The sequence below is a fragment of the Prenolepis imparis genome, unplaced genomic scaffold (genome assembly GCF_030444845.1).
Source record: "Prenolepis imparis isolate NDT839.2.m4 unplaced genomic scaffold, iyPreImpa1.0 SCAF_15, whole genome shotgun sequence".
In the NCBI taxonomy this organism is placed as follows: domain Eukaryota; kingdom Metazoa; phylum Arthropoda; class Insecta; order Hymenoptera; family Formicidae; genus Prenolepis; species Prenolepis imparis.
The window spans coordinates 5,892,894-5,915,743 of record NW_028141173.1 but is presented as its reverse complement, the minus strand read 5'-3'; the positions used below and the strand labels follow the sequence as shown (position 1 = coordinate 5,915,743).

Here is a 22,850-nt window from a genome sequence, read left to right as displayed (position 1 = left end):
TCTCGTTGAATTCGCGCGGTCGAGTTTGCGAGCCGCAGTTATCGCATAACGCGATAATGAGTGTGAAAAGTATGTCGGAAGCTTCTCTCCGTCGCGGTTTTTCCTTGCTAAAGTATCACGTGGAATTTCCCAAAAATTAACCCCCCTCGTACGTGTATATAAAAATCAATTTCTCTCTGGATATCGAAACTTTAATAAATACCGTTGGATCAATGAAAAGGAAACTTGTGTCGACAAGAGGTTCTGTGGAAGAAAAGTATTAAAATTGAAAAAGAGGAGAAAATGCGGAAAAGCGGGATGAAAGGGCGCAAGGAAAAGAAACAGAAGGATAATCCGAGGGAGCCGTAGTAAAGGGTTATTCGAGCGATTCAAAGTGGCACCGACAATTGTCGCCGTTGAAACTAATTAAGTCCCGTTATCGAAGGAAATATTTGCGTCCATTACCGCTTCCTCAACCGCGTTTAACAAACGACGATGGAGTACAATATGACACGATTGTGTGTGTTGCGCGGTTGGTGCTCTAACCCCCGAAATACGACAACTTCCACCCTATTCCCTCGGATATCAGAAATCCCCTTTTCCCACCTCTCTATAGATTGGGAACAGGCCGTGACTTTATTTATTCGCGACCGCGCGGGATAAGCGTCGAACTCTAGTCGAACTCTAGTCTTTCGAGAGTGGAGCAGCTCGAAGAGGTCTTTTTTCCTCTTCGAAAAACCCCCGCGACTCTAGTCGGCATTCGGCCAATACGATGCGTGATTTACTCCAGCCTGTCATGAGACTGATTCCAAAAACTATACGTATTCGATAAAAAATTATATCTCTCCTCTCTCTCTCTCTCTCTCTCTCTCTTGAATACATCACAGTCATTTATCTTGACTTTATAAGCGCAGAGATTTTTCCGTTTACTTGCAAAGATATTTTTATAACTTTCTATATAGTTTGTAAATTTTTTTTTCCACTAATTATTCTGGCTCGTCGTAGAATCATTCGCGATGTTTGCCTGTTTACCGCGCATTCAACAGCGCATTATGTTAATCTCTCTCGCGGAGAAAATGGCGGATCGACCGAGTTCTGCCGCGAGAGAGGCGAGAGAAATTTCTCGAACACGGGATGTCAAAATAGCGGAACAGAGCGTAGCAGCGCAGGTACTCTCTCCTGTGAGTTTGTTTCGATTTCCGCGTCCCACGCGTCGGTTCATTCCTGCAGAAACCGATCCAATTATCCGTTACGCCCCGGAGCGCGAGCTGCCGCGTGAGCGAGCGACCGCTTTTATCGCCTCAAATCTCTGCGGCCCCGCGACACCGCGCATCGACCTCCTATCTGCCGGGGTTGACGATGAAGCTCCCTTCCCTCCGGCTTGTTGCGGGCGCTCGCCCTTTTCCATACCGCGCGCGGACGTGATTTGTCAAATGGTTTACCCCGGGATTCGTGGCAAATCGCGGGTTCGATGAACCGGATCGCTGTTTACGAATCACCGCGTCTCTCTTTTGAATCGACGGAGGTAACTTCCGGCGGCTTTATCGCCGAAAGAAGGCACGCGAGAAGTAGAGCAAAAGTGAGGACATGCCAACGGGAGAGAAAAAGTAACCGATCGAAAGGATGAGAAAGAAACCGGGACAGAGAGAGGAAAAAACGGACGAGCGAAAAAGGCGAAGTTAGGGATGGTCGGTGAGCGAAAGAGAGAGAGAGAGAGAAAGATGGTAAAAGGGAGTAAGACGGATGAGCCGAGGGTGCGAGAGCGGCGGGGCGAGCGGCGGGAAGAAAGGGCGTGAGGGTGAAAGATAAGGTCGAGAAGTAGAGAAAGGGAGCGGGCGCGATAGACGAAGAGAGAGAGAAGCAGAAGAAGAATGTGGTGGAGAATGAGAAAAGAGTCGAAGAAGGGGAGAGAGCACCGAGGGACTAAAGTACGCGCGACGACCGAGTCGTCGGGAAAGCCGGCAGGAAGGATGGATCAAGGGGGAATAAAAGAGTAAGACATACCGGGCTGAAGGGAAAGAAGGGGTGCTGGTGGCCGGAAGACGTAGGAGGAGGAGGAGGAGGAGGAGGAGGAGAGGCTCGAGAAAGGGCGAAATAAAAGCGCACCGAGCGTGAAAGTAATCTCGTGACGCTTAAGCGTCCGCGAACGCGACGGGCTATAACCGCCGCCCGTGATTCCCATCGACGTCGCCTGCGATGTAATGGTAGTTAGGGGTGTCAGAGTCCCCGACGTGGAGGACCTGCTTTTCGTAGTAATTCCCATCGTCTTTTCCCTTTCGATGCGCGGGATATTACCTCGACTAAAAAATGATTCTTCTCTGTGCGGGGAGACGGGGACATGATTACATTTCGTAACCATTTTCGAAACGTTATATCGAGATAAAGCGTGCTCGCGAGTTTATCAATTATTTTCTGTTTTATCATCTATTTTTTATTCTATAAAATTGATTTTTTTAAGGAGTATTTATAATATATTAAGTTTATTGTTAGTATCGCGCTTATCGCAGTCGCGGTACAGTCGTCAAAGTATAGTAAATAAAAATTAAGAGACTATGGGGGAATGCTAATTCCATCTCTCGCGCTATCTTAAGCGTTAAGGGATTAATTAAACCTCAATCGCGGAGGTGCGATTCCCTCTCCGGAAAGAGACGCGGTGAACAATGTAATTTCCGTTATCATTAAACGTAAGAATGAACACAAGAGGACCGGAAAAACCGCGTCGAGAGAGACAGAGAGAGAAGAGAGGACGCTAGAAAACCAGCGGAGAAAGCGGCGACAGGAAAGGAAAAGAACGCGCCAATCCAGCCGAAAAATAAAGAGGAAAATGGTGCAAGAGAGAGAGAGAGTGAGAGAGAGAGAGTAGCGGAGGTAGAGGATCGCTCGAGAAAAGATACAAAAACAGAGAAAAATGGCGAAACGTTGAGGGAGAGGCAGAAGGAGGGGGAGGAGGATAAAGGGAGATCAGGAAGAGGAAGGAGACGCGCGAGAAAAACACGTAGTCGAGCAAGATAGAAGGACTAACAAAAGGGCGACACACCAGAGAGCGGGATAGAGGAGAGAGCGAGGAAAAAAAAAAGAGGGAACGCGCTGAAGAGGTGGCGGAGCTGGTGGAAAAACGCGAAGAGGAAAAGCCGAGAGGCGAAGAGCGCGGATATACACACGAGGAGGAGGAGGAGAAGAATGGTTCGGTGACAGAAAGGACGGCCAAGAGTACAAAAGGACACACGCGGGTAAACGAATTAATTACATCCCGCGGCGATGCGGCCTGAGGGCGGGGGAGGGATAGGTATAGAGATTGGTAGGTATAAATGTGCGCGAAACACGTCACGTCGAACAATGGCATCCGATGTCGATGATACGCGTGCAATCCCGGCGATAAGCAAAACCGGCTGGAGCGATAACCGTCAACAGGTAATCACACAAGTCGTCAATAACGATGATTAAATGAGGCGTGCGCGTATATATAATTTCCGCGCGCGGTAATAAAACCAGCATTTAGAGCCGCATTAAACGCAAACGGATCTCCCTCTCCCTCTCTTTCTCGCGCGATGCAAATTAGGGCTGATAAATCGCGGGCGATCTTGGTATTGTTAACGCCGACGGCGTAAACAATGGCGAAATATATGCATCGACAGCGGCAGATCTCGCGCATCTTTCCCTCCTTATTCGTAGAGAGGAAAATCGTAATTTTTCGCCCGCTTGTTATTTCGACGGGTACAAAGTGTGAGAAAAGAGGGAAGGAGAAGGAAGGAAGAGGAAATGGAATAAAGTGTTATCTCGGCAACAAACCGGATTATTCGAAATAAGCGAGTTTATACAAATAAACGCGATAGTGTAGAATAAACTAATCGTGTAATTTCATCTTTAACGCGCTCCAACTTTATTTCGTCAATTTCGAGCTAACTGGGAGGAGGATAATTCTTTTTTAATGCAGGAAACCTGCATCCTTCATAATGTATATTAATGACCCCGAATAACCTCGAGTATAATAAGTACTAATGGATCTTTAATAAGCCCCGGTTAAGTGGGTGATAACGCTTTTACATTTCCTCATCGCCGAACACTGCACAACTCAGTCAGCGTCGCGTGGACGCGACGTCGAAGCTAATCCGGCGTAAAAAGGGAAAATTCTCCGGTAACCGAACGGTCGATCAAACGTCGAGAGCAGATTAAACGACCGCGGAGGATGCGAAGGGGGATATTAAAAAAATGTGGCCAACAAAATGAATCATGTCGCGAGCGATACCGAGCGAGCGCGGGTAGCTCGTAAAATCGCGCGCGGAAGACAAATCGACGAGGGAGGATAGGGTAGGGCAAAAGGGAAAAGGGCGAAGCGAGCGGAAAAGAGAGACAAATTGGAAAAGCCCGGGGAAAGGAACGAGTTAGCGGAAGGCAAGGAGAGGAGAGGGAGCAAGGGGGGCACGTCGGAAGCGATCGGGGAACAATGAGGAAGGAGAGTCCGAGCTCAAAGCCAGGAAACCGTGCGTCGGAAAGCGTCGAGAGGACGGGAAGAGAATGGGCGAGAGTAGAAGAGCGAGAAAATAATTGAGGACGAGAAAAAGAGACCGAGAGGAGAAAGAGAGAGAGGAAAGGACGCTCTTTTCGAGGGACAGTGCGAAATAAGCGCGTGGTAAACGAGCGGGCAGAAACGCCTCGTGTAAGAGAGAGAGAGAAATCTATTTATTATTCCGGAGCGCGCGAACCTCGTCAGGATTGAGATACGGCCAAACGGGGCGCGATATAAAAATAACAAGGAAGAGACAGAAGCGTATACGGAGACCGACATGAGAAGTCGCGGTTTTCCTTGTTTACGATTTCCACCTCGAGTAACCCAAATTTGACTTCTTTTTTTCTTCTCTCTCGACGAGAATACCGAAATATCGATAATTCTTGAATTATGCATCAGACGAACAAGAGAAAAACGTGTGAGTTAATTATTAATCTCGTGTCTCTACACCTTCGAATCAATTTAATTTTATATAAGTTTGGTAACACATTTATACATCACTTTAACTTATTTTTAGAAATTTATTGAGAAAAATAAATAAGATTTTAATAATTCTAACAATATTCATCCAAAAATGTTTATCATTGCTAAATTATTAATTACGTGTGAATTTCTTCCACTTTTATTGCTATTTTCGACTAAACTAAAATTAGACTGAAATATATACATATATGTGTGAAAGGGGGGAGATGTAGAGTATTCGTGAATCTCGATCATAACTACACAGAGAATTTTCTCTTAGAATTTACCCTGAAAATCATGGTAATCATTTTATGTTTTATGTCACAATAAAATATAAAATATGTTTGATTAATTTTATTTAAAAAGTCTGATAAAATTAATCAAACATTTAAAAAATTCTTTCCATACCATATATTGTCCCACGATTACCATGATTTTCAGGGTAAATTCTAAGAGAACATTCTCTCTGTATAGAATAATATAGGAGAGGAGGAATGGACACACCTCTGCCAAAAATTCAGTTGCCTGAATGAAGGAAGAAGTAGGGCTCGGAGGAGGCAGGGGGAAAATAACGAGTGCCGCACCACGGATATATGATTCATTCGGTGGCGCGTTACGAATGATAACTCATGCATATTGAATGGGACGACGGGGGGTCGGATTGCTTGTTCCGTGAGTCAGAGTCGAGAATACGGTGGTACACGCGTCGCGACGACGACGACGACGACGACGACGATGACGACTGCCGCTGGCAATCAACGAGGAGGACGAGGATTACGACGAGGACGAGGACGAGGACGATAGCGAGGTGGATATAGGGCGGTGGTTAGCGAGGGTTGGTGGTGTTTGTGGCGGTACAGGGTGGCGATGACGGTGCGACTCGAGTTCTCGATGAATAAGAGCGGAGCAGCAGCTCTCTTATCATCAGGGGAAACGCTTTGGCCCGCGAAGAGGAGAGAATAGGTGGTGCGCCCTTCCGACTCGGCGACGCCGTTAATTAGGTCGACGACGTAGGCGAGCAAACGAGTAATGAACAAAAACCAATTTCGACTTAGCTCCCCACGAAATTTCGACCCGGAAGCGCCGCTTCTCCGCTCGCTGAATGATAATATTTGGTTGCGCGCTCTCTCGTCTCTCCCCTTCTCTACCTCTCTCTCGCATTGCATTTCTCTTTCATCCTTTTCGGTAATTTCTTGGTTCTCTCGTCGCTGCAGCTGCTGCTGCGGAAGCTACCGCCACCGCTGATGTATAGGATACAGCACGGAGGAACGAATTCGGCGCGTGAATAAACGCGTCCGAATTTTCCGCGGCTAACTTCGTTGCGCCACCGTCTTCCGCTTCGAATTTTGAGCGAGTTTCTCTCCTCTCCTCTCCTCTCCTCTCCTCTCCTCGACGTCGTCGTCGTCCGCATAAGAAATCGGTCTCTTTGCTGGCGCGATCTGAATTTCGGTACCTCTTACACAAAGACTGCGAGTGTGATATGAAAACCTATTTTTCCTCTCGAAAATATCTTTTCAAAATTTTCAAAGCTACCTCTTATTGTACATAAATCTCGTTTTTCGATAAATTAAAGCGATTTTTAAAACACGTAACAAAATTCTTTTCGCTGAAAAAAAAATGGTGACAATTTATTTTAATAATAGATACCCATTTTGTCACGTGTGTATGTGTATGTCAAATATTTTGGACACACTTTCAAGAAAATATTTTCATGAAAGAATATTCATATAAGGATCGATATTTTTTTTGCAATGTTTCGGAAAGATTCTGAAAAGTCGCACCCTTTGGTACTTCTCCAAAAATATGGGGTCAGTATAAATAAATATCGCGGCACGGTATTTTTTTTATCTCGTTTCTCTCTCACCTGTCGTTGAAATTTCACCCTGCGCGAAAACTCCCGCTGAGAGCCCGCGAATGATAATATTTTCGACGAGTATTCGTGCCGAGTTTTCCCAATGAGTTCAGCGAGTAACTTTGAGTTTCTCGATAATAACGGAATATATGGGGGAGCGAAAGGGGAGGGAGGGGGCATCCTCTCTTTCGAACAATGCACCCGGCATACATAAATAACCGGGGAACATTTTTTCTCCGCTATTTACCCGGGGCATGGGTTTATTCTCTCTCTCTCTCTCTTTCTCTCTCTCTTGGCGCCTCTGAAAATTTCGGGGAAACTTTCCCGGTGCGAACTTGGAGTCGCTCGTCTCTCTTTTTCTTTCTCCCCCCTTTTCAAGTAAGCCCGCGAACAAAAAAATCAGTTAATATTTTGCCGCGTATTCACGTCGCGTACTCAGTCACGCTAGAGAAGCTTACGGTTTATCCGTTAAAAAATAACGTGTACAATATTTCATCGAAGCTCCGGGAGTTTGACGAGAGCAGAGAGGAGAGAGAGAGAGGGAATTTTTCAAAACGTGAGTTTTTAACCTACGCGGCTCAACGCGAGACGATCGTTTCACGAAGAAAATTGCTTTTTTTCCAAATTTTGCAAAACGCTTTCGATCACCGAACGATAATATCCTTGTCCTAGAAAGATGATATGATTCCATTCCACCATGTAAAGTTAGAAAAATTGATTTAACGAGATCAAATGATAACTGACAATTTGCGATACCGTAACGAAGATGCATTTCTATATGAAAAAAATAAATAAATCGCTTATTTCGAATATAGATACAGCGCGCGACATAAAAACGAATTTTTCGAAAACACACTTTGTTATTTTTATAGTCCTTTTAAATAACTACTGAAATTTGATTTTTTCGCCATGTGTGTATGTATGCATTGTTTTTTTCTTTTTTTTTTTTCGAAAATTGCCGATTCGATTACAGCGAAACCGGTGTACGGAGTACATAAAAGTGCAATGCAAATAGCGCGCTCATTGATCGCGTGTATACATATATATGATCGAGGCCAGTCTTTAGCGGCGTGTAAAGCGTCCGTCCCGCAATTAATGAGCACCGCCTAGAGACGCGGCCGTAAGCTTTTCAATAAAAGTCTTTAGGTCTGTGACGTCTTTAATTAAGTCGACGTCGAGCGCGACGGACTGTGGGGAAGCGAGGAAGAAACGGTACTTTTCGCGATACTTTTTCACTCGGCCGGTTACTATATAATAAATTCAACCGTGATCCTATATTAATTGACGGCTCGCTGCGACGTGGGAGGGAGGTAAAAAGCCGAGGCGGGATCTTTACGATCAAGTGGCGGTCGTGCAGGCGGACAAAAAAAAAGAAAGAAAAAAAGTAGAAAGAGAGAGAATAGGGAAGAAAAAACACAGGAAAACCTGCTCCTTTATGCGAGGAGAAGTTGCGCGTTTTAATCCTACGTAGATTTCCGCGCTCTCGAGAGCGAGAGACTAGTCGTGCAAAAGTACGGGAAAGGAGGGAAAACGTTGTTAAAGAGAAAGAGGAGAGAGAGGGCAGTGTGTATTCAAGATGATGGGGTCCTTTATGAGAGTCGAGTGCGTGCGGACGCAATTGCCGCGGTCTAATACCGCGTAATTCCTCTGCGCGGTTATTTACGGTGATTAATAAAGGAGAGCCGGCGCGCGCCGAGAAAACGGACCGGAATTAGCGGAAAGTGCGACGCGGGTCTGCGGTACGAGATTGCGATCGGATTCAGCGTTTTATGATGCTCCCGACGTTACTCGGGAGAATTTTGCGTCCAAAATGGCTCTACATTACAGACTATTACAATGAGAACGTTACAGGAGTAGGGAATATTTTAATCTAAATTTATTTTGAGCTTTCGAGGATATTTGTACCATTGTTCGCAAAGCTGTACCGTTTCAAGACGACGAACTCTATTCATTAGGAATTATTTTATACAGTGACCGGCAAAAATTAAAAGCCACCTCACCTATAAGACTGATTTGATTCATAAAGGTAAAAAAAAATATGTTGTAGGTTTTTTATAACTGAAATTGAAAATTTATTAATTAAGTAAAAGTATTTTTAATTAAAAGGAACCATTTTTTATTACTATATTTATTTCTAAATTAATCGTATATTTAAGAGTGACAAAATTATGAATCTGAATTCATAACATTTGAAAAATTTAATTGAAAGCATACTAAGAAGACTTCAAAAAGTTATTGAGGATAAAGAAAATGATATTGACTATTAATTAAAATAATATTGTTATTTATTTAAATTAAAATATATTATTATTAAAATTATAATAAATTATAAATATATTATAAATATTATAATTAAATTAAAACATATATTACCTTAATTTGCTTTTCTATTTTGTCACTCTTAAATATACGATTGTTTAGAAATACATATTAACAGTATTAAATAAAAAATGATTACTTCTTAATTAAAAACACTTAATTAATATAACTTTCAATTCTAAAAAAACTTATAACATATTTTGTTTACCTTTATGAAGTAAACCAGTCTTATAGATGAGATGGCTTTTTATGTTTGCCGGTCAGTGTATAGACTGCGCCATTAAAATATTTTTCGGTTTATCGTTAAAAGAAAAAAATAATGAACGACTCGTCACTTTGCGGATATAAATATACGGAAGCAAGAGAGGAACACGGAAACAAGGGGTTGACAGACGCACATAGAAATCGCGCGGTGCGAGAGGATCGCACAAAAGCGTACACACGACTGGTAAAGAGATTCGAGAATCCGCGCAAGACGATTAGAGAAGGAATACGGGGAAATTGGAAGAAGGACGACGATGGAGAGGCGGAAGGAGAGGAAATTCTTTGAAGGTACGAGAGCGATATCCATATTGTAAGTCGCCTCGAACCCCGCCGTAAACCCCGCTCGCGAATGTGAGCATTGATATCCCCACGAGAGTTTTCAAGAGGGAAGAAATAGCAGAAGTGCGCGCCGAGAGAGAGGCGATCACATAGAGAGAGAGAGTGAGAGAGCGAGGCGGTCTGCAAAAATAAAAGTGCCTTTTCATGTCAGAGTGCGAGAATAAAAGATGTCCCGTTTCCTTCCGCGGGAATAGCCCGGCGCATTGGATATCGTTGTGCAGCAGCTCTCGGGGCCTTGTAACATTGCTGAATAAAAGGGGGAAAGGAAGGGGAAGCCGAAGGAGAGAAGTATAAAAATGTGTATAGAGACATTGTTAAGGTGCATCGCGACGAATCGAAATGTCGACGATGACGGTACGTTTGTCAAAAACAAAGAGGAGAAGAAAGACCAGACACTCTATGTAACACAAGCCTGAAAATCATCGATCTGTTCATTGAAATGTGAAGCGACCATCGGGATCCACCGGTCAATCGTCAAATGCTGTAGTGAATTAAGAAAGATGTAGCATTTTTCCCCCCCCTTTTTTTTATTTTTTTAAGGATTTGCTTGTCACACGACGTGACGGAAGAAAAAACGCATAATTCTTTCGAGGAATATTTGATAAAAGAACGAGTGGGAAAGAAAGTGACACTTAAAAATAAAATTTTATAAACTTACTCCATCTCCTCTTCACAATATAATGTAAAGTTCCATAAATGTAAAATGGAAAATGTCTCCGTTGCGCTCTTTAAAGTTGGAGAAGCTACGGAATCCGCTGTCGCGGGAAACGAAAAGAGACTGCAAGATTGAGGCGGTCATGCCGGTACATTAATTCCTAATACCCGACAGAGGACGTCGGTGTAAGGAGCATTAAAAAAAGAAGGGAGAAGCGGAGAGGAAGAAGGAGAAAAAGACGAAGGAAAAGAAACTATGGCGGAAAGGTCAAACGGTCCTTAAAAGAGCGCTCTTTCGACGCGCTCCTAACGTCTGGCGACGCAACGCAGATTTAATACCCCGTATTTCTCTCTCTCTCTTTCTCTCTCTCCCTCCGCGGTTACGTAAGATGGTTAAAAGAGGGATATAGAGAAAGTGTGCACGGGGCGAAATGGCCGTCGTCGTCGAATGGTGAATCGGGAAAAAAGGCAGGGGGGCAGAGGGGGATGGTAAATGGAAAATTACATAAAATGCGATCCCCTTCGCGAGCAGAAGCGCCCGCGCGAATTCCGATTGATTTAACCGCGAACGGCCACATTAATTCTGCGCGCTGCGTAAGACGTGGAAAAATCGAGCACAATGGGGGGGGATGGACGGGGGGATCAGGGATGACCCCGCGCGGACAGCGAAAAGGTAATTTGATGAAATATCGCGGACTTCGGGCGACGCCCGCCGCCGGCAGACGACGCGAAAAGTCGCATTAATTTAAGGGCGCGATTGTAATGTCGGTGCGAAGGAGAGGAGATTATTCCAACTTTGCCGTAGAAAAGCGATATACACATAGAGAATTTTCTCTTAGAATTTACCCTGAAAATCATAGTAATCGTGGGATAATATGGTAAGAATTTTATAAGAATTTCTCTAATTAATATTTATCATACAATAAAAATAATATTTATCACAATAAAATATGTAGTGTAGCACTATGCAGTTTAGTGTAAAATTAATCAAACATATTTTATATTTTATTGTGATAGATATTATTATTTTTATTGTGATAAATATTTAGATAAATTCTCATAAAATTCTTTCCATACTATATTGTCCCACGATTACCATTTTCAGGGTAAATTGTAAGAAAAAATTCTCTCAGTGTAGATATATTAATCTCTGTACGTCTTCCCTTTTTTTTAATTATGACGATTATGACATCTGTCATTTAGGCACGTTTCCAACATCAGCGGAAAAGAGATTGAGTGAATTTCGTCGTCGCGATTATTAATATTCGGCTACTATGTTTTTTTTAATCCCTTCTTTTCCTTCTACTATGATGCAACTTGCGCTTGTATATAATATTGCCTATACACTATCATTATTCTTCTTATCTGTTAAAATTTATTCTCGTTTTCATTGGGAGCTCGTGGACGGGTCTATTTATAATCTATTTTCATCATTTTTTAAAAAACGAGGTTTTTACCTTCATCCTTACTCGCGTTGCACAAAGCGATTTCGCTCAATCTTCAAACCGGCTTGCTTTTTCAGCGATATAAAAGCATTCATATTTAAAGAATAATTGAAAGGATAATCTTATCGGAATTTTTCATGAAAACGTACTTTAATTTATATTTTTTTTTATTTTTAAAACGAAACAAAAAAAATCGTCTCTCTTTCTCTTCTGCAAATTAAAAATTCAGCCGCTTTATCGTCACATAGAATATTCAGCTAATCGTTCTCGAACTGCTACTGAAATTGTCGCCAACTTTACGATCAAAGATTGCGCGAAAGGGGAAGCAGATTGCAAAAATTTTTCCCAGAAATATTGTGCAAAATAGGTACATATTCACTGTATCGCGCATCATAATTGTTTCTTAGCGAAAGCCCAAATTGATGAAATCGTATAATTATTACTTGTACCTCTTTCGAGTGCGGAACGTGTGAGGATATCGTAGGATTTCAAACGTCAGACGAGGATCGAAATTTCTCCCTTTACCAATCCTTGTTAAGACGCTCGCTCGTATCCTACAATCATTTTTTAACAGTGCTCTCTCTCTCTCTCTCTCTCTTTCTCTCGTGTTAATTTTGCAACGAGCTTTAGGACGAACACACAATGGCCATAAATAAAGCGGCGAAACGGTGCGCCGTGTATCTGGAATTCCGGAAGAGAGAGAAAGAGAGGGGGGAGGGAAGAGAAGAGGGTTGATGCACTCGGGGGAGGGCAATTCCGGGGATGTCAAGCACTACCATCAGTCTCTTGCCTTGAAGTATTCCTGTCTTCGAGTGCATCTCTCTCCACGCGAGCAGTCGTAATTCAGTTACGCTTGCCTGTAATTGTTGTATACTCGGAGGACTCAATTTTCGAAACCCGCAGTCGCGTCAGACATTTACCGTTAAAACGCGTCGCTTAATTTGTCGCGTTGTAGAGTTGCGTTACGTCGTTAAGACCAACAAGTACCTAATAACACTTACAAATACTTCAGAGTTGAAATTATGCCAAGTTCGAGACATCTTTTGCGTTACATTATTACAAGATTTGTTTGTCTTCTCCGTTTTGCCTCGTTTCGAGAAAGAAATATGAAAGATTTCACAATATACAGGGTGCATCTAAATAAGTGCGAAAAATTTTAGGAGATGATTCTTTGTCGAAAATTAAGGGGGGTTTCTTATATAAACATATATACTCTTATCAGTTAGAAAGTTGTGATAAAAAATTAAATAGGGGTTGTTAGTTTCATCCCCTTATATACAGGAAGATAAAAAAAATATTAATATCCTTTTTATTAATGGAAAATATCCACCAAATTTCATTTTTTAAATTTGTCTGAAATTTGAGAAAAAAAATAAAAACTTAATTTTTATCTCCCTCTTTAGAAAAGTGTAACTCCTCAGAAGAGTATATGTTTATATTTTAGGAGATGATTCTTTGTCGAAAATTGAGGGGGGTTTCTTATATAAACATATATACTCTTATCAGTTAGAAAGTTGTGATAAAAAATTAAATAGGGGTTGTTAGTTTCATCCCCTTATATACAGGAAGATAAAAAAAATATTAATATCCTTTTTATTAATGGAAAATACCAAATTTCATTTTTTAAATTTGTCTGAAATTTGAGAAAAAAAATAAAAACTTAATTTTTACCTCCCTCTTTAGAAAAGTGTAACTCCTCAGAAGAGTATATATTTTAGGAGATGATTCTTTGTCGAAAATTGAGGGGGGTTTCTTATATAAACATATATACTCTTATCAGTTAGAAAGTTGTGATAAAAAATTAAATAGGGGTTGTTAGTTTCATCCCCTTATATACAGGAAGATAAAAAAAAAATTAATATCCTTTTTATTAATGGAAAATATCCACCAAGTTTAATTTTTTAAATTTGTCTGAAATTTGAGAAAAAAAATAAAAACTTAATTTTTACCTCCCTCTTTAGAAAAGTGTAACTCCTCAGAAGAGTATATGTTTATATAAGAAACCCCCCTTAATTTTCGACAAAGAATCATCTAAAATTTTTCGCACTTATTTAGATACACCCTGTATAGAACATGTACACATCTCTGTATATTACTTTCATTTTTATACTTTCATTTTGATAATTACATTTTTTTATTTTTAATAAAAGAGAATAACTCCGAGGATAATTAAATTGTCACAAAGACACACACTATAAGGACACATTTCTACCGCAGAATTTTTAATTAACGTTACTATTCTCACGCTGTTGCGAGCTGTGAATGATTATTATTGCTGCAGAACTAACGTCGACAAAGCTGAACGACCGTGCGCTTCTAAATATTATTCTATTCTATTCGGTGGTTATTCCGCGAAATCGATGGTACGTCGTGCGAACAATAGGAAAAATGAATTCAAAAACGGAATCGAAGTTTATCTGCGCGCGTGTGGCGGAATTTTAAGTAAATTCGCAAATAACAAATGAAAAAAATCTCATTCGCGCGCATCGCGAACGAATATTAAATTAAAATTTCATTCATTATATTCGCGCATAAATATAACTTTGATATACACAAGTATATATATAAAATAAAATGAGTCTCTTTTGTTCTCAGCTTTAATCAGGCGAAAATAAAGTAAAAATTTAGTCGAACAAGTCGGACATACATTATTACAAAAATACGTCAAATCGCTCGCGAATTTTTTATGAATTTTTTAAATTCCCAACCGAGAGAGAGAGAGAGAGAGAGAGAGAGAGAGAGAGAGAGAGAGAGAAGGAGAGAGGTATTGGAGTTTGGATACGTCGTCACAACCACTGCGATCCTCGATAATAGGGTTAAATCGGCGAAAATTTATGGACGCTGACCCCTCTATGTACATACGATTCATGTCCCGTAGAAAAGGAGGGAAAAAAAAAGAACGGCAAACCGACGTAAACCGGCGCACGTTCAAATTCTTTATGTTAATATATTTTGTGCTGCGGGAGGCCAGAAAGTTTACGTTAAATTAACCGTTGCTATACTCGGCCTTATTACGGAATGCGTCCGTGGGAAGGACGGAATCGCTCGGTATCAGGTCGTTAAAACGAAATTTGTTAAAGCGGTCCTTTTATAAGGAGTGTGTGAAGTTGGCACCCCTATGTTATGCTATCATAGTTCTGTTAAGAGTTCCGAGTTATTTAGAACCATATAGGAAGAGTTCTTGATAATTTTTATTAGAAATAGTTCCGGTCATTACGATAACGAAAATCAGTTTCAAAAAACAGGGCTGCCAACTTCACATTTTTTTACACATCGAGTTCCAATAGTTTTGAGCAGAGTTTTAAGGTTCTTTTAAATAGTTACATAGTTCCTGATTATTTTTTGAAAAAGTTCTTTCTCAATTTTTAGATAAAAAAACGTATCTTCGATATTGAAAGTATGTTTTTTTATCTCTATAAAAATTGCAAAACTCTTTCAAAAAATAATCAGGAATAATATAATATAAAATATAATATAAGAATATAAAACTATAAAACTATTAAACAATTAAAATTTACTCACCTCACGGTTGCTCCTTTGTTGCCCGATGCCTCCACGGACCTCCTCCTCGTACAAGTTTCGAAACACTTGCACTCGCGTTACTTTCTTTCGTTCGCGACGCGCGGCGACGCCCGGGTTTTAGCTATCACAATCTTCGACGCGTTTCGGTAAAACGCGAGACTCGCGAGAGCTTATTCGCGCGCGAATAAAACCGAAGCTGCATTTTCGCGTCGCCGCTTTTTCCAAGACCCACTTTTCGCAGGGGCTTATCGAACGAAGATGATCAAGAGAGCGACTTGGCCGCGACGCACTGAAGTCTGAAGTTGCCGAAGGACGCAAGCGAGACGAATATTGAGCGAGATTCACGGCCGACGAGATCAATTTCACGTGTGCGATCGCGATTACGATATTGATATGTGCGACGCGATCGGATTTATACGATAATTAATAACCACCAAATATGCTAATTAATACACTACTCGTTCTTTCGCGGACCGGCAAGAAGCGCGCGACCGTTAATCACGAACAACCGAAGAAGAGGACTGGAGGTGGAGCTAGACTGGCACTGCCAGGTTCGGAACGCGCAGCGACACGCGCGCCACGTCGTAGTGGTGGGGGTATGTAGAGGTTGCGACGTGGGAGTTCGGCGAATCACGTCGCGACTACATACCATATGTAGTCGCGACGTGATTGGCCGAGCTCCCACGTCGCAACCTCTACATACCCCCACCACTACGACTCGGCGCGACGTATCGTTGCGCGTTCCGAACCTGGCAGTGCCAGTCTAGCTCCACCTCCAATGCTCTTCGGTTGTTCGTGCAAGTGTTTCGTAACTTTTACGAGAAGGAGGTCCGGGGAGGCATCGGGCAACAAAGGAGCAACCGTGAGGTGAGTAAATTTAAATTGTTTAATAGTTGCATAGTTGCTGATTATTTTTTGAAAGAGTTTTGCGATTTTTATAGAGATAAAAAAACATACTTTCAATATCGAAGATATTTTTAAAATATCAAGTCCTGGGGAAAGACGTTAGAGTTCTGAATCGTACTCGATAAGACAAGAAAAAACGTGAAAACCGCATGGCTCTATCTAGTTTCGAAGAGATTAATTTTTTTAAATTAATACACTTTTACGAAATATTTAGAAAATCACGAACTTAACGTTTTTCACGAGAACTTGATATTTTAGAAATATCTTCGATATTAAAGGTACGTTTTTTTATCTAAAAATTGCAGAACTCTTTCAAAAAATAATCAAGAACTATACAACTATTTAAAAGACCCTTAAAACTCTGCTCAAAACTATTAGAACTTGATGTGTAAAAAAATGTGAAGTTGGCAGCCCTATTTTTTGAAACTGATTTTCGTTATCGTAATGACCGGAACTATTTCTAAAAATTATCAAGAACCCTTCCTATGGTTCTAAATAACTCGGAACTCTTAACAGAACTATGTGATAGCATAACATAGGGGTTCCAACTTCACACACCCTTTTATAAGGTTGCCGTAACACGCGAATTTCCTCACCTTTCTCCCTAAAAAAGAAAAAAAGAAGGAAAATACTGGAGGGGACCAAGGAAAGGGTGTTCAACGTCGCGAAAGTTACGTGATGCAAAACTCTAAATGTCCTCTATGTATCGCGCCGCGCATTAGCATGCTTAAGGACAATTTCCTGCAAGATTTCTTATATATATTTCTTTATTCTTGCATAACGGCACGCTAGGATATTTTTTAGCGAGAGAGGAAAAGAGAAAGAGAGAGATAGAAACACTCGAGAATGACGTTTGCGATTTAACAGTGACAACAGCATAATGTGGCGTTAAATAGAGATACGTCTCTTTGAAATTGACAATTTTCCTTTAGAGATAATTCATTAAATTGTCATTAAAATGACAGCCGATGATATATTTCTTCGAAAATGTATTACCGATTGTGAGATATTATTGGCATTTAATTCAAGAGTTATGTCGCGATAGGACATTATTCGATTTACATTGGGATTGTATTTAGACGAAGCGCTAATATCATTCGTACGAGCAGTGTTGTGCTTAGATGATTTTAAAATTAGCTAGATAAAGATGAGATGAAAATATGTAAATTCATCTTAAATAAGATGAAGATAATTTTGTTTTAAACATATTTAGATAAAAGATAAAATTATATGGCGATTTATCTAGATAACTTCCAGATAATATTATTTTTAAGATTGCTTATGTAAACACAGTTATAAAAAAAATGTAAATTATGAAAGAGATATAAAAATATATTCATACTTTTATTTGTAAGGTTTAAGCTTACTGCTTAAGTTCTACTACTTAAGTACTTTTATGTGCTATGACTCTAAACCAAATTATCTGAACATTATTCTAGATAATTTAGTAAAAATAACACTTTTTTCATCTAAGATGCAGATATAGATAGTACATATTTTTATTATCTATATAAAGATAAGATAACGCCAAAATTTCATCTAGATGATCATCTATATAATTTTATTTAGATAACAGCAAACACTGCGTACGAGAGAAAGAGAGAGAAAACTCTGCCTTGTATGTGTGTATATATGCGGACATTCGCATTTTATATTAAATCAAGGCAGGTCCGTCGCGTTGTGGCGAGAATGCTAGGGAAAAAAAATGACGAATCGTATCCCGTATTCCGGATATTAAAGGCCGGGACTTCATCGCACAGCTCCGGCAGTTTTATAATAAAATAACAGGCGCGGGGGACATTTATTAAGGAAGTTGCTCGGCATCTCTCGCGACGCTGCGAGGCATTTGTGAAAAAGTCACGATACGGGGATAAGCCCGATAGATTTTTATACTGGCTGTTCCATCACCTAAATAACACTCTGTTTATTTTTAAATACATAAATAAATGTGGAAAACTCCCGTAAATAAAAATCAGATTTGATATTTAAATTTATGACACACAATAAAACGTTCCTAATATAAAATATATATTAATAAATATAAAATATATATATTAAATATATAAATTATACATATATAATGTATATAAATAATACAATATGTAGAGGAGAATTATCCGTTTTTACAAAAATAAATATATATATCTTTCGGTAATATTTTTACTGTTGATAATTATTTCAGAAAAAAAAAAAAAAAAAAAAACATTTCGATACTGCAACTATATTTGCTATTTTTATATAAAAACAAAATAAAATATATTTATTTATTTACAAGAAATTCCTCTACGGGACAAATTATTTTGAAAACATTCGAGAATGTTAAAGTTATCTGTCGCCACTGTGGAACTAAAAAAATTTAATTCCGCGAGAGAGAAGTTAATTCTGGGATATAGAGCATAATGCGATCAATTATGTTTACGACCAGAATAGATTTCTGCCAACGAAAAACCAATAATATCGTTAGCCCAACTATACTCCATTCCCGTTTAACGCGAAAATATCATTCTAGACAATCGTATTAACTTTGACACCACCTCATTTAACGATTCAACTACTGTTCGACTCTATTTCTGAAGCAAATTGTTATATATTGATCAAAATATCTCGAAGCGTGACGTGTAACTCATTCTTGATTTATTGAGCATTAAACAGTTTCGAAATATATATATATTTTTCTGTCTATATCTCTCTGATATTATAATAATATCTTTAATTTTATCTCTATATACTAAAATCTTGTTTTGGGATTTCGACTTATCGTGCTAACGCAGTTTCCGCGGATGATTTGGCGCAAAAGTTTCGCGTCAAATGGAGCGTGGTGCCGCCGAAAAAAAAAAAAAAAAACGGCATCGATATAACTCGACGGGGGTCCTCGATATATAGCATCCGCCTCCTTTATACGATATAAATAAAGCGCGTGAAAATTTGGTCCTTTTGTTTCGGCGCGATTCATTGACTCCCGATAGTGTCTATTAGTATCTTCAAATTACATACAATATGGAAAGAAACTTGTATAGATAAAGAATAAGAGGAAATTAAAGGATTTCTTTTCAATTTGCATATTATTATATGAGGAAAAGAAAAGATTTTCTCCGACTCTTTAAATTTTTTGTTTCGATCTTCTTAATTCGATTTAATAGAGTTCTTTAGTTCTGGAAATGCTCCTGGTTTTTCCTAACGCTATATCGCCCTACTTGCACGTAAGAAAATATGGCCGCACCCCGCCGGAAGCTACATAAGCCAGTTTCCTTCGTTCTTCGCGATTCGCGGACGTAACGAAGCGCAGGAATTATTTCTTATCCCTGTCGTTCGAGAAATTGCGCGGTCATAGGAGAGAGACGCCGCCGGAGAGTTTCTCCGGTTTTCCATAGATCCCGGGAGGAAAAAGTCCGGTCTCGAGAAATACCGCTTTATTATACTTTTCGTACAACTCTTGTTACGAAAAGGCGGAAAATGTTACCGTACACTATTAGCGAAATAATTGAGATAATCATGAAGAAAGGCAAAGAAAAGTTGAAAAAAATTCCGACGACACTCCCCGCGTTTTATTTCCCTCTTTCTGCCACCTGCGCTTTTATCTCACCCCTGTGCTTGTATAACCCTTGTCCACCCCCGTAAAGGCGGTAATCAAAAATACATTTTCACTTAACCCGTTGCACTGAAAATTTCAAGCCGGCGCGGCGCTTTATTGAAACGACTTCTCGTTTCTTCATATATATATTTCGTTAAATATTTGACGTTTTTCATTAAAATTTATAGGGCTCGACTCCAGAATCTTTCGCGTGTCAAATATTGAATTAAAAAGAATTCTGTTGCTTAGCTTCTTCAATTACTTAATCTAATATATACTATATCTGTGCAAGAAACTCCGATGACATATTTTATTTTGCTCGATATTATAATAAGTCGCTCATCAAGTGAGAATAATATTTAAATAAATAAATAAAAATATTTGAATGAAAATCGTGGCTAAATGTTAATAATAAATCAGCAATCTGTCTTGCAATATGAATTGATTAATTTTATTCCATTGAAAAAAAGATTCTCTCGATTAGGGAATCATATTAAATTACGGTTTTGACATCTTGACATCCTTAATAATTGTTTATTCCTTCAATCTCTTTACCATTTTTCTACTTTAAAAATATCAAATTGACCGACATATTCTCTCGAAATTATTTCAACAATATCTTTTTCTATATTATACGCGAGAAAAAAGTGCCCTATTTTTCGCCGAAAATAAAATTTCGAAGACACTTATTGGATAGCTGATGGGAAAAATGATACTATTATTCGAATAAACGTTTAATTCGTCTTGTTCGCGAACAAGAACGTGCCAAGAAATTAATATCTTGTTTATAAACGTCATGGAGCTGTCATTGTCGTTGGCAACCACCTGTTTACCTGACGTTATCGTCATCATCCTCTTCCTCTCGGATTCCGTCGACGCGTTTGCCGCAGATTCTCTATCCTCACTCTCTCTCTCTCTCTTTCTCTCTTATAAATACACGGTATATTCCACGAGGATTACATATTCCATTCATATACTATTCTCGCAGAATATTCCCGGTGATTCAAATATCGCTGGAGCATTCTCGGGAAAGAGAGGCATGACGCGCGTCTTCTTCGCCAGCTTCTCCCGCGGCTCCTTTGATCTTCTCTCCCTCTCGGAGTGATGTCATCCGGACACCGCGCGTATCTCGCAAAAGGGGATCGCGATCTTCCCGGGTCGCGCGTTCGGGCTTTGTCGTTTATTCGTCGGACACGTCTCGAGCGATTCGTCGTGAATTTTTGAAGGAAACGTTTGTGAGGAGAGTCGCGCATCCAAACAGCAATGTTGTTGCAACGAGTGCACTTCTATTTTCCAAAATTTTCCACTTAAAAATAACATAAGCGGACTTGGCCCGGAAAAATGACGTATAAAAAAAAATATGAATTATATAAAACTCGATGTTTCACTCTGCTTGTACATATGTTTTTTTATCACTTTATTTGTCACAATTTGGTGTAAGGTTTTTTTTATTATTGTTAATTCTTTAAATCCCGATTGCATTAGATTGTCAAACATTATTTCGACGCATAGCGCGAGATTATAATTGCAGAGTTCAGCGCATCTATAATCTTTATAAAGTTGAGAAATAATATTATATCTCGAAATTGAACAAAAATATATACACGTATAAAAGGAGTATATATACAAATAAAATAAATTATCAAAATTTAAAAACTTAAGAAAATTAATGTATATAAATTAAGAAAATTGGATAAATATTTAATTTACTCAAATCTAGAGAGAAAGAGAAAATATGAATTAGAACACTGTTGCGTCTGTGAGCATCTTCAGTTTTAAGTGCAATTTATCTCTTGTTTCTCCTTTGATATTTCAATTACAAAATGTTATTACTCTTCCAAGTAGTTTTCAACAATATCGCTAAATGTTTCCACAAAAACACGAAAACACCGCTGCTCCAATTATCCTTGTCTAGTTTAATTTGCTTAAGCAAGCAAGTTTCAAGCTCGCGGCGTAAATATAAATACTACATTTTTAACGTGCATTTTCTCTGATCCGCCTCTGTTATGCTATGTGTGTTTGCAGAAGCAAACGGCCTGAGGATGAAGCAGCTGATAGTGCCCAAGCACGTGGCCCGCGGGGAAACTATACGTCTCGAGTGCGACTTTGAGCTGGACAACGAGAAACTCTACTCGGTCAAATGGTACAAGGACGGCAACGAGTTCTACCGATATGTGCCCCAGGAAAAACCACCTGCCATGGCGTTCAACCTTCCCGGCGTTACGGCGATCGTAAGGATGTTATACCTCCTCTAAGTTTCGATAATGAAATCAGAGGGAAAGAAGGGAGGGAGCGAAGTAAGTCCTGGTAACTTGCGCAGGGTCTATCTTTCGAGAAGACGGCCTTAATAATATTAAAATGGATTCTGGAAACGAAGACGACTTACCTCGACTCTCGCACTTTGCGGTAACGAGACTGAAGAGAGAAAGAGAGAGAGAGAGCCCAGTTGCAACAACGACGTAAATCCAGTAGTTTGTAAGTTCTACTTTGCGGCCGCGTACACCTTCCGTGCACGTTTACACAGGCCACGAAGACTTCCCACGACTTCTCTCGCGCCAAATCTTTATACAGTAGTATCCACGTTTTCTCGCCCGACCGTACGTGTGCGCGCGGACGGATCCTAAGGGATCCCCCTGCTGCTGCTGCTGCATTGCGCCTTAAACGGGAACGGGATGTAATTGAAGAAATCCCGGAAAAGATTCGAGTAGACCATTCCGTGTTTTCATTTCGCGCTCTTTCGTTCTTTCTCTCTCGAAAATCTCGGTGCCCTGCGTTTCCGGAGATAGAAGGAGTTTCCCTGGGAATAATATACACGATTGATCCGTTTTCACTCACGTATATACGAACTGGGGGATTTCTTAGTCTACTTTTCGCGAGGACAGCCAAAATCCAAAAGATTCTCGACGGAATTGGCGGGAAACCGCTATCTCGTCTCTCTCTCTCTCTCTCTCTCTCTCTCTCTCTCTCTCTCTCTCTCTCTCTCTCTCTCTCTCTCTCTCTCTCTAGTACTCTGCGTTGATACCACTGCTT

The 22,850-nt window shown here is 40.0% G+C and overlaps 2 protein-coding genes across 3 annotated transcripts in view; one reads left to right on the top strand and one right to left on the bottom strand.

Moving 5' to 3' along the window:
- The window catches only part of LOC145945978 (uncharacterized), a 216,783-nt gene that overhangs the window by 185,246 nt on the left and 8,687 nt on the right, over window positions 1-22,850 (bottom strand). The gene's annotated exons all lie outside the window — the stretch shown is intronic.
- The window catches only part of LOC145945979 (uncharacterized), a 138,726-nt gene that overhangs the window by 108,943 nt on the left and 6,933 nt on the right, over window positions 1-22,850 (top strand). For both annotated transcript variants that reach the window (XM_083055306.1, XM_083055305.1), the window contains one exon: window positions 21,846-22,051. In XM_083055306.1, coding sequence (XP_082911432.1) covers window positions 21,863-22,051 — 189 coding nt within the window. In that variant the 5' untranslated portion in view covers window positions 21,846-21,862. The remainder of the gene's footprint in view (window positions 1-21,845; window positions 22,052-22,850) is intronic.